The 10,672-nt window shown below is 49.3% G+C and overlaps 1 protein-coding gene across 4 annotated transcripts in view; it reads right to left on the reverse strand.

Annotated features, from left to right (window-relative positions):
* The window catches only part of INTS3 (integrator complex subunit 3), a 93,198-nt gene extending 85,830 nt beyond the window's left edge, over window positions 1–7,368 (reverse strand). For 3 of the 4 annotated variants that reach the window (XM_053368686.1, XM_053368684.1, XM_053368683.1), the window contains exon 1: window positions 6,482–7,368. In XM_053368686.1, the coding sequence (XP_053224661.1) occupies window positions 6,482–6,580 (99 nt within the window). In that variant the 5' untranslated portion in view covers window positions 6,581–7,368. The remainder of the gene's footprint in view (window positions 1–6,481) is intronic. The other variant, XM_053368685.1, reaches the window with a different exon arrangement.
* Window positions 7,369–10,672: the final 3,304 nt, after the last annotated feature.

Below are 10,672 nucleotides of genomic sequence, written 5' to 3' on the forward strand. Positions count from 1 at the left end.
TGGAAGAAAGTCACGGTGGTGACATGGCCCTTTCTGGCCTAACCTACTTCGCAAGGTCGCTGTACACACAAGCCAGCCTTGCAGTTAAGTCCGGGACATTTATGAGCAAACGGACCCCTAGCCCTCGCGGAAAAGCAACAGCAGAGGTTCTGGCAAATTAAGTGGCTTGAATTGCATCATTTTCCATGTTTGTCAATCTTGTTACTATTTTAGGAACGAAATGTGTTGTACTGTACCCTGGCTTTGTTTTTGTTTTTTTAAAAAGTAACAAAAAATAATTCAGGACCATGAGACAAACAATCCTCCTTCTCCAAAAAGTTGTACAATAATTTTTTTTAAAAAAAAACCCTTTCTTATACAGCAATACTGCAGTGAGAGCCCTGCAGGATCAGGCCAAAGGCCCATCTAGTCCAGCATCCTGTTCTGACAGTGGCTAAGCAGAGAGACCTAAGCACAAGCCTCTAGCTGTGGAGGCAAAGCATAGCAATCCTGGCTAGTAGCCACTGACAGTCTTATCCCCCACGAATTTATCTAATCCTCTTTTAAAGTGGCTGGGGAAAACCAGCCAGATGGGCAGGGTATACATAATAAATTATTATTATTATTATTATTATTATTATTATTATTATTATCATCATCATCATCATGTTTCCTATTTCCCTAAATATATTGTAGGGAAGGGCCGCAGCTCAGCGTCAGAACATCTGCTTTGAATGCAGAAGGTTCCAGCTTCAATCCCCAGCATCTTCCGGGAGGGCCGACAGACAGACCCTGTTATAAAACCCCTGGAGAGCAGCTGCCAGTCTGCATAGGCCGTTCTGAGCTAAATGGACCGATGGTCTGACTCTGTAATAAGGCAGCTTCCCACGTTCCTCCTCCAATAGCTTGTGCCCAGTGTTAGAAACTCAGATATATAAGCTAAGTACCGAATGGCACCTTCAACCTAGGAATGCCTAGGCACCATTTTTCGTCCAGAGGAGTTTATTCTAATTCTTATTATTAACTTCATTTATATACAGTGGTACCTTGGGTTACATACGCTTCAGGTTACATGCACTTCAGGTTACAGACTCCGCTAACCCAGAAATATTACCTCAGGTTAAGAACTTTGCTTCAGGATGAGAACAGAAATTGTGTTCCGGCGGCGCGGTGGCAACTGGAAGCCCCATTAGCTAAAGTGGTGCTTCAGGTTAAGAACAGTTTCAGGTTAAGTACAGACCTCCGGAACGAATTAAGTACTTAACCTGAGGTACCACTGTAGCGCTTTCTATTTTAGGGGGGGGGGAATCTCATAGCGGTTTCACAACACATTGAAACACCAAATAAAACAAATTCAAACAAATTCATAAAACAAATTCAAGCTTCAAGGAAAGTATTTCAGATCCTTCCCTATGTGGCATATTGCTTTCCCCATATTTATTTACCTACCGTATTTTTCTGTGTATAAGACTAGATTTCCTCCAAAAAAAATTAGGTATAAAATTGGTCTTATACTTGGGTAGTGCTGAGAGGTGTTTTCTTAATTTGGTGTCCCCCCAAATAGGGGACGTCTTATACATGGGGGCGTCTTATACACGGAAAAATACGGTACTTCATTTATACAGCTGCCCCATAGCAGAAGGACTCTAGGTGTGTGGTGTAATGGTTAGAGTGCCGGACTAGGACCTGGGAGGCCAGGGTTCAAATCCCTGCTCAGCCATGAAGCTCACTGGGTGACCTTGAAGTCAGTCCCAGCCTCCTTTTTGCCTACCTCGCAGGGTTGTTGTAGAGATTAACTGAGGCGGGGGGTGAACCATGGGTGGGAGATCAATGCCACAGACAAGCTCTTCTCCTCACCAGCTTAAGAAAGCTGGAGGGGCCAGCCAGATGGAGATGTCAGTCACCCAAAGATCTCCATGTGGTTGCAATTGGACCTGCGCCTGTCGCAAATCGCACCTGGCTGATTTCTTAAATTTCTTGCGACACCGCCAAGATCAACTGCAGTCTACCGGGGGCTCAAGGCACCTCCTGGTTTTCCTGCCTGCCGGTGCAAAAGGGGGGCTGTCCGTCACCCGGCAAAACGGAACACAGCCAATGGCTTCTGTGCTGCGTTTGGCTTGGCAGGTCACATCACTGCTGGCCTAGCATGGGGGTCTCTGGGCTTGCCTCTCCCTCTCTGCACTCCTGCTGCCTGGCTCAGCAAGGAATATTCAATGGCACATTGAGAGGAGGGCCCCTGCATCGGTACACTAGAGAAGCATAACAGATCTGGCTCGTGACGGCGTTGTCAGGAAGAATAAAACTGGCCACACAAGTACCGCTACCAAAGACAGCACAAATCCAAGATTCTGCCACCCTGTGACTTTTTGCATGCTTTTCCTCACCGCTGAACTTTCAGGTGATAATTGATTCGTACATAAGATGTGCTGAGGGTGTCCAGCAGCGGCCAAGACACCTCTGATTGCATTTCCTAGCAGAGATGCCTTTACTGGGAAGGAAGTCTGAGAAATGCTTTACCAGGAAATGTTCCCAAGGAGGTAAATTGTTAACATGCTGCACCCCTTACGGACACTGCACCTGGAGGAGGGGGGTAAGGTGGCCCAACGCTGGATCTGGGCCCAGGAAACATGGCAACGCAGAAAGGATTCTGAGCATGTGCAGGTGGCTGAATTGGTCTCAGGGGCACTAATTCTGTACACTTGACAGATGCACAGACAAGTTGCATAGAAGTCATGCACTGCCTATGATCACACACGGGGCTAAACCATAGTTAAAGGCAGTAAACTCCCCATGATATTCTTGTGGGAAAGCTGGTAAAATGTGGACTGGGCAAGATGGATTTGTAGCTGGTTGACTGACAGAACCCAAACAGAACCCTGGGTGCCACAGGGTTGTGTTCTGGGCTCGCTGTTGTTTGACGGTTTTATAAATGACTTGGATGAAATGTGTGCATTTGTGTGTGTGTGCGTGTGTACATGTGCATACACACGTACATACACATATACCTTTAGGATTCAATATGACCTTGCAGAACTGGGCCAAAACTAACACAATGAATTTCAAGATGGACAAATGTCAGGTTCTGCACTTAGGCAGGAAGAACCAGCTGCACAAATCTAAGATGGCGGACACCTGGCTTGCCAGTAGTACACGTGAAAAGGATCTAGGGGTTTTAGTAGACCACAAGCTGGACATGAGTCAACAGTGTGATGCAGCAGCAAAAAAAAAGGCTAATGCTATTCTAGGCTACATCAACAGAAGTATAGCATCCCAATCAAAGGTAGTCATATTACTGCTCTGTTCTGCCTTGGTCAGGCCACACCTGAAGTCCTGCGCCCAGTTCTGAGCACCACAATTGACAAGCTGGAATGTGTGTGGATATTGACAAGCTGGAATGTGTGTGGACCAAGGAGGGCAACTAAGATGGTCAAGGGTGTGGAAATTAAGCCTTATTAGAAACAGGGAGTTGGGTATGCTTAGCCTGGGAGAGGCTGAGAGGAGCTTTGATAGCCATCTTCAGATCTCTAAAGGGCTGCCACATGGGAGATGGGGCAAACATGTTTTCTCCTGCTCCAGAGGGTAGGATCAGAACCAATGGATTTAAGTTACGAGAAAGGAGATTCCAGCTGTACATCAGGAAGCACTTTCTGATGGTAAGAGCTGTTCGAAAGTGGAACGGACACATTAGAAGGTGAGGGACTCTCCTTCCTTGGAGGTTTTTAAGCAGAGGTTGGGTGGCCATGTGTTGTGGATGCTTTAGCTGTCCTGCATTACAGAGGGTTGGACTAGATGACCCCAGGGGTCCCAACTCTACAATTCTATGCCTATAAACAAACCATGGCTAAAGTGCTGGGCTAGCAAATTACACAAAACCAAGATTCATTAACTAAGGTTTATTTAAACCATGGTTAAATGTTATGACCAAACCAGGCCACTATATAATTCCCTGACATTGGTGAGGGCAGGGATGAACAGGAGAAGAACCCAGCTGGATCAGGCCAAAGGTCCAGTGAGGTCAGCATCCTGTTCTTACAGTGGCCAACCAGATGTCTGTGGGAAGCCTGAAAACAGGACCCGAAAACAGGACCTGCAAGCAACAGAGGCACATTGTCTCTGACAGTGGAGGGAGAACAGTCATCGTGGCCAGAAGCCACAGAAAGCCTTATCCTCAATGCATTTGTTTAACGCCCTTCTAAAGCCATCCAAATTGATGGCCATCGCTACATCTTTTGGGAGGAAATTCCACAGTCTGAACATGCATTGTGTATAGTTGTAATTTATTCTGTCGGTCCTGAATCTTCTAGCACTCAGTTTCATCATCCCTCATGTTATGAGGGAGAATCTCCCTCCACATGAAGCAGAATCTTATACACCTCTATCAAGGCCTCTGCTACTTGCCTTTCCCCACTCCCCCAAACATAAAAAACAAGATTTAATCTTTTGTAGAGGAGTTCCTGCAACCACTTGATCATTCTGAACACAGAAAATAGCCATCGTGGCTAGTAACCACAGGCAGCCTTAAAGGTAAAGGGACCCCTGACCATTAGGTCCAGTCGTGGCCGACTCCGGGGTTGCAGCGCTCATCTCGTTTTACTGGCCGTGGGAGCCGGTGTACAGCTTCCGGGTCATGTGGCCAGCATGACTAAGCCACTTCTGGAGAACCAAGGCAGTGCATGGAAACACTGTTTACCTTCCCGCCAGAGTGGTACCTATTTATCTACTTGCACTTCGTGCTTTTGAACTGCTAGGTTGGCAGGAGCAGGGACCGAGCAATGGAAGCTCACCCCGTTGCTGGGATTCGAACTGCTAACCTTCTGATCGGCAAGCCCTAGGCTCTGTGGTTTAACCCACAGCGCCACCCGCGTCCCATACAGGCAGCCTTAGCCTCCATGAATTTGTCCAATCCTGTCATAAAACCATCCAAGCTGGTGGTCATCACTGAACTATGGCACTTTGTGAAGATGTCCTTCCTTTCATCTGTCCCCAATCTTCCCACGTTCAGCTCCACTGAGTGTTCACAAGTTCTAGAGTTGTTGTGGGAGAAGGCCAGAACTTTTTCTCTATGCATTTTCTCCAAACCATGCAAACTGTTATAAACTTCTAGCACCTCTTACTCACCGTTTGTCTAACCTAAAAAAAGCCCCAAACGCCGCAACATTGATCATTTTGGCCGCCCTTCTCTAAACCCTTTGCAACTCCATAATATCCTTTCTGACTTGTCCCAAACTGCACACAATATTCCAAGAGCAGTCACACCATAGACTTGGAACGACGGCATCTGTGTAGCGGCAACTTTCTTCTCAACCTCTTTCCTAACAATCCCTAACATGGAATTTGCCTTTCCCACAGCTGACGCACACCAGGTCGACATCTCCACTGAGCTACCGTCAAGGACCCAGCTCTGCGATTCTTCAATTCTATGACCCATTCCTGACAACGGGGGCAATCCTCAGGCAGTGCAGAGGCTACGAAGCCCAGTGGAAAAAGTATTGCAGCCATGCAAAGGCGTGGGCCACATCAACTTTCCAAACAAGTCCCTGCAAGTTACCAAGCCAGAAAAAAAGCCACCAGGCCATCTTTGCAAGCCGCTCTGGGCACAGCAACCTCAGCTCACCAGCTAGGAGTGGAAGCCGGCCTATTAGGGCAAATGGGGCACTGACCGCAGTCATTCTCCACCTGCCTGTGGTCTTACATATATAACCAGTAAGGGGGCAGCTCTGGCCATCATCGTCTCCAACTCCTGGTCTCTCTCACTTCTGCCCCACCAGTCCCATTGGAAATCTGCCACCGCTGCTAGGCAGCCCTCAGAGAAGCTGCAGCCTCACTCTTCCCAGCTCTGAAATGGGAACCATATTCCCCCTATTGCACTGAGGAACAGGCAGGCTCAGAAAGCAGCCTGCAGACCTCTCAGCACTTTGTCAATGTTAATTATAGCCACAGTCCCCAAACCCAGGAAATAACCCACAAGAGCTCCATTAACTTATGGTTACCGAAGAGCACATTCTGCATTCCCCCAGCCAGATGCTGTCAGGCCACATGAGAAGAGCTTGCTGGGTCAGGCCAATGGCCCATACTGTACTAGGTGGGTCACTGGCCTGATCCAGGAGGCTCTTCTTATAGATACAGCATCCTGTTATCAGACGCTGCTGGGAAACCCACGATAGGGACGCAAACCCAAGAGCGCTCACACCTGCCATGATGTCCAGCATGGGATATTCGGAAACATAACTGCCTCTGACTATGGAGACTGTTGCATAGCCATTGTGGCTAGTAGCCATGATCTGGTCAAGGCTTTAAAAAAGCACAATTAGGAAGACAAAAGCAACTTTCCATGTCACTTGTCTGTTGTTGGGCCTAGGAAGACAGACGCCTCTTGTTCCTCTAGAGGCAAAGCAGGCCCAATTTTTATTTTAAAAAATATTCTTTGTATGCCTTCTAAGGAGAAGCACTGTCCCACACAGTCACCCACACCCTCCCTTACCTTCACCCCCCGGGCACCTACCTCCTCTAACTCATCCTTGGCATCCAAGCTGGTGTAGATCAGCAATTTCCCTCCACCTCCACCTCCTGTGGCTGCTGCACCCCCTTTCCCCTTCTCCATAGCAGGTGGGGGTGGGGTGGGGAAGACACCCCCTTACTCCCTCTCTCTCTCTCTCTCCCTTACCAAAGTGGGGCGGGGGGTGAGATCAATGGGGAAGCCCCACACTCACCCCCCCTGGACTTTCCTCAGTGCCCTATTTGGAGGCAGAGGGAGAGAAACAGATGTGGGGAGGGGGCTAAGGGGCAGGGGGATTAGCTATGGGGCAGGTGGAACTGACTCTCTATTTAAAGTCACCACCACAACACACAACCTGTGATAGGTGCCCCACTATTTAAGGGGAACACTTTGTGGGGGGTGAGGAGCGGGGGGGACTTTTAAGTCTCCCCCCAAAAAAAAAACCTATTGTGGGGAGTGGGGGATCCCTGCAGCTCCAAATTTGGAGGGGATACTTTTGCTTGACCAATGAAACTCTAAAGGGGAAAAAGTGGTCAGACTTGAGTGGGGGTTAAGTGGGGAGGTGAGTTGGGGGGGCCCTCGCCTAGCTCTGAGGGGCGGGGCATAAGGAGTGGGAGGGGGTCTTCTGGGGGCGGGGCTTGAGTCCCAGGGGGCGGGGCTTGGGGCAGCTAAGGGTGGAGGCGAGGGGTGACACTCTTTTTATAGGCGTGTCTCTCTTTCAGGGACAAATTTTAAAAAATAAAAAGGTGGGGGGGATATATATAGAGATAGGGGTGGGGGGGAGTCTCTGCTCCGGTGGGGGGTAGGGAGGGGGGAGCGTGCGCGCCTCCTCGCCCCCCACCACCCAGCCGCACAAGACCGGAAGTCGGTGCTTTGGGATGAGCGAGTGTGTGAAGGGAACGGGCGGAGGAAGAAGCGCAGCCCTCCAGCACAACCGGAAGGGCCCGCCTCTCCTCCTGCCTCGTCTTCGCCCTCGACCTATCAGGGGCCAGGGAGGCCGGTGAGTGGCAGGAGCCGTCCCAGCGAGCCAATGATTGGGAGTTCGGGCGGGTAGGAGGAGGAGGAGGGGAGGCTTGGAGTCCGGCCCCAACCTCTCAGCGGAGGAAAGACTTAGTAAAAAAGGTCAGAGTGACACGGCTGCTTGTCGCTTCCGGGTTGGCTTCTTGCGAGGCCTCCTGGTTCAAAGGCTCTTGTTCGGGGGGAGGGGAGGAGCAGAAGTAAGCGCTCTGTTCATTGGGTGGGAGAATGGCAGGGCAATGGTAGCCTGGCTGCTATTGGGCAGCAGCAACCGAGTTTACTTCTGGCCCCGCCTTTCCATAAGACAAGGAATTGGTTTTTCTTTTTTAGGATGTCCTGCCTCTTACTCGGAGTAGGCCCATTGAAGAAAATGGATTTATGGAGGCCCCCACCTTTCGCTTCAAACACCCCTTCCAAAAAAGAACTGTAGTTTACCACCCACAGAGCTACAATTCCCAGCACCCTTAAAAAACTATAGTTCCCAGGATTACCTGGAGGAAATAATGCCATTTTAAAAGGATGGGGGGGTGCCATTAAAGCACCACAATGATGCTTTAAACAAGCATGGCTTCCTCTGAAAGAGTCCCAGGCACCATGGTTTCGTTGAGGGTGCTGGGAATTGTAGCTTTGTTGTGGGCAAACTACAGTTCCCTGGACTCTTGGGGAAGCTGCGCTTTAAATGTACATAGCGGAGCAAACCCATGGAAACCAAAAGACCAAAGTTAGTCATGTCCATTGACTTCAGCTCTTGAGGTCTGATAGCTGATGTTAGCTATCGCCTTATTCTGTTCTCATGCTACAAGACAGCGATGACCATTCACGTGCCAAGGAAAGAAAGGGAAGGTACAGACATTTAAATAAATAAATAAATAAGTGGGGGTTTATTTACGTGCTACTCAAACATAATTTGAGCTGGTTTTCGCTTTGAAACTTTAGGATAATTGCCCTGAAGACTGCCAAGGCCAGTAGTTATAATTATTGCCACGTAATAGGTCCCTTCGTGGTTGCCAAGGGACGCGGGTGGCGCTGTGGGTTAAACCACAGAGCCTAGGACTTGCCGATCAGAAGGTCGGCGGTTCGAATCCCCGCGACGGGGTGAGCTCCCGTTGCTCGGTCCCGGCTCTTGCCAACCTAGCAGTTCGAAAGCACACCAGTGCAAGTAGATAAATAGGTACCACTCTGGCGGGAAGGTAAACAGTGTTTCCATGCGCTGCTCTGGTTCGCCAGAAGCGGCTTAGTCATGCTGGCCACATGACCCAGAAGCTGTATGCCGGCTCCCTCAGCCAGTAAAGCGAGATGAGCGCTGCAACCCCAGAGTCATCCACGACTGGACCTAATGGTCAGGGGTCCCTTTACCTTTACTAGGTTCAAAGTGGAAGGCGCCAAAGAGAGAGAGAGAGAGACGGCAGCCTGGCAGGGTAGTCCCCACATGGTTAATATTGCAGTTACAGGTGAGGCTGAGACAATAACCCTGGCGTGTACTCCAGTCATGCTTCCTCATTCATATACGATACGAGGGAGAGACTTACAACAACTCTGCTGTGTATTCCCCAAAGTTGCAGCACAATCCTTTCCATGCCTACTGAGTTCAATGAGGCCTACCTTGCAGGACTGTCATTATATAGAATCATAGAATCTTAGAGCTGGAAGGGACCCAAGGGTCATCTAGCCCAACCCCCTGCAATGCGGGAATCTCAGCTAAAGTATCCGTGACGGATGGCCATATAACCTCTGCTTAAAAGGTCCACAACCTCTGAAGGGAGATGATGTTTAAAAGTCTAGCTTGGACAGCATTTTAAAATAGGGCAATGGGCATTATTATGCACGCAATATATGCACCCAATATCTGCCCAATTTAGTGTAGATTGGACGGTTTGGAAATTCTGCCCCATGCCAAAAATAAATCCGCTTTTCTGAGTGCAGTAGAATTTAGCCAGAAGAAAATCCACACCGAACCCGGAAGCTAGAACGCGAGGACTTGTGTATTCGAGTCTTCATTTTCTTAAGTCTATACTGTATGGGGAAAAGGGGAAAGGAAGGGTGGGAGCGGCGCGAGGCAAAGCAGCCCAACGGCAGCGCGACTCGAGGCCTAAGGCGCTCTTGGCGTCCCTCCCGTCTTGCGCAGGCGCAATGGTAGCTCGCCCTCAGCGGCCCTCCTCCCGCTCTTGCTTCTGAACGGGCTTCGAGCAGCGAGGCGCTCACCCCGTCGCAGTGCTCCCTCGCGCATGCGCCCTCCGCATCTTGAGTCGGCGGCTTGGTTTTCCCGCGCTGTCCGGCGAAGGCCCCTCCCTCCCCGCCTCTTCCTCTAAGGGCGCCCGTTGGGCCTCGTCGTCCTCCTCGGCCTTTTTTATAAGTACTCCAAAGTAACTCCCCACGAACACAAAGAGTGCCGTGCGTGCTTACTCCCGAGTAAGTTGCGCTCGGAAGTCACAGGTGTGAGGAAACGTTTGGACGCCTGGTTGTTTCTCAACTACAACTCCCATCAGCCCCCGCGAGCGTGACCAATGGCAAGGGATGATGGGAGATGTAGTTCTGCGACCCCTGGAGATAAAAGTTTCTCCACACCTGACAGTTGACATCTTTTTATTTTATTTATTTCACAATATTCACATCCTGCCTGATTCTTTTTTTAAAAAACCCAACACACACAACTCAAAGTGGTTTGCAGAAAGAATAAAACAATAAAATTATAATAATAAAAACATTCAGAAAATTAAAAACCAGCAATGAGCTAAAAACAACACATTAGCATTGCAGATATTTAGGTAGGCTTGTGCTTGCCTAAACAAAAATGTTTTTTGCAGGTACCAAAAAGAATACAGTGAAGTTGCCTGCCTGGTGTCAATAGGCAGGGAGTTCCAAAGTGTAGACTCCACCACACTAAAAGACTGGATTCTTACCGATGCAGAATAGGTACGTGGAACAACGCCAGTTGCACCGATTGAAGTGGTCAAGTGGGCGGGGGGCCCACCAGGTGGCACATTGGAAGATGGCCGACAATAACATCTCTCTGACCCATACGAGGTAATTAAGAGGCGATTCTTCACACAGCTCTTGTTTATTCAGAGGCCAGAACTGAACTGAACTGAAGGGTTCAGCCAGCCTGCTTATACAGAGCTCCACTACAACGCAACAGTAACCACTTTCTGTAACTATCCAATCACTGAACGTCACTTTCAA

Source organism: Podarcis raffonei, chromosome 16 (assembly GCF_027172205.1).
Source record: "Podarcis raffonei isolate rPodRaf1 chromosome 16, rPodRaf1.pri, whole genome shotgun sequence".
Taxonomy (NCBI): Eukaryota; Metazoa; Chordata; class Lepidosauria; order Squamata; family Lacertidae; genus Podarcis; species Podarcis raffonei.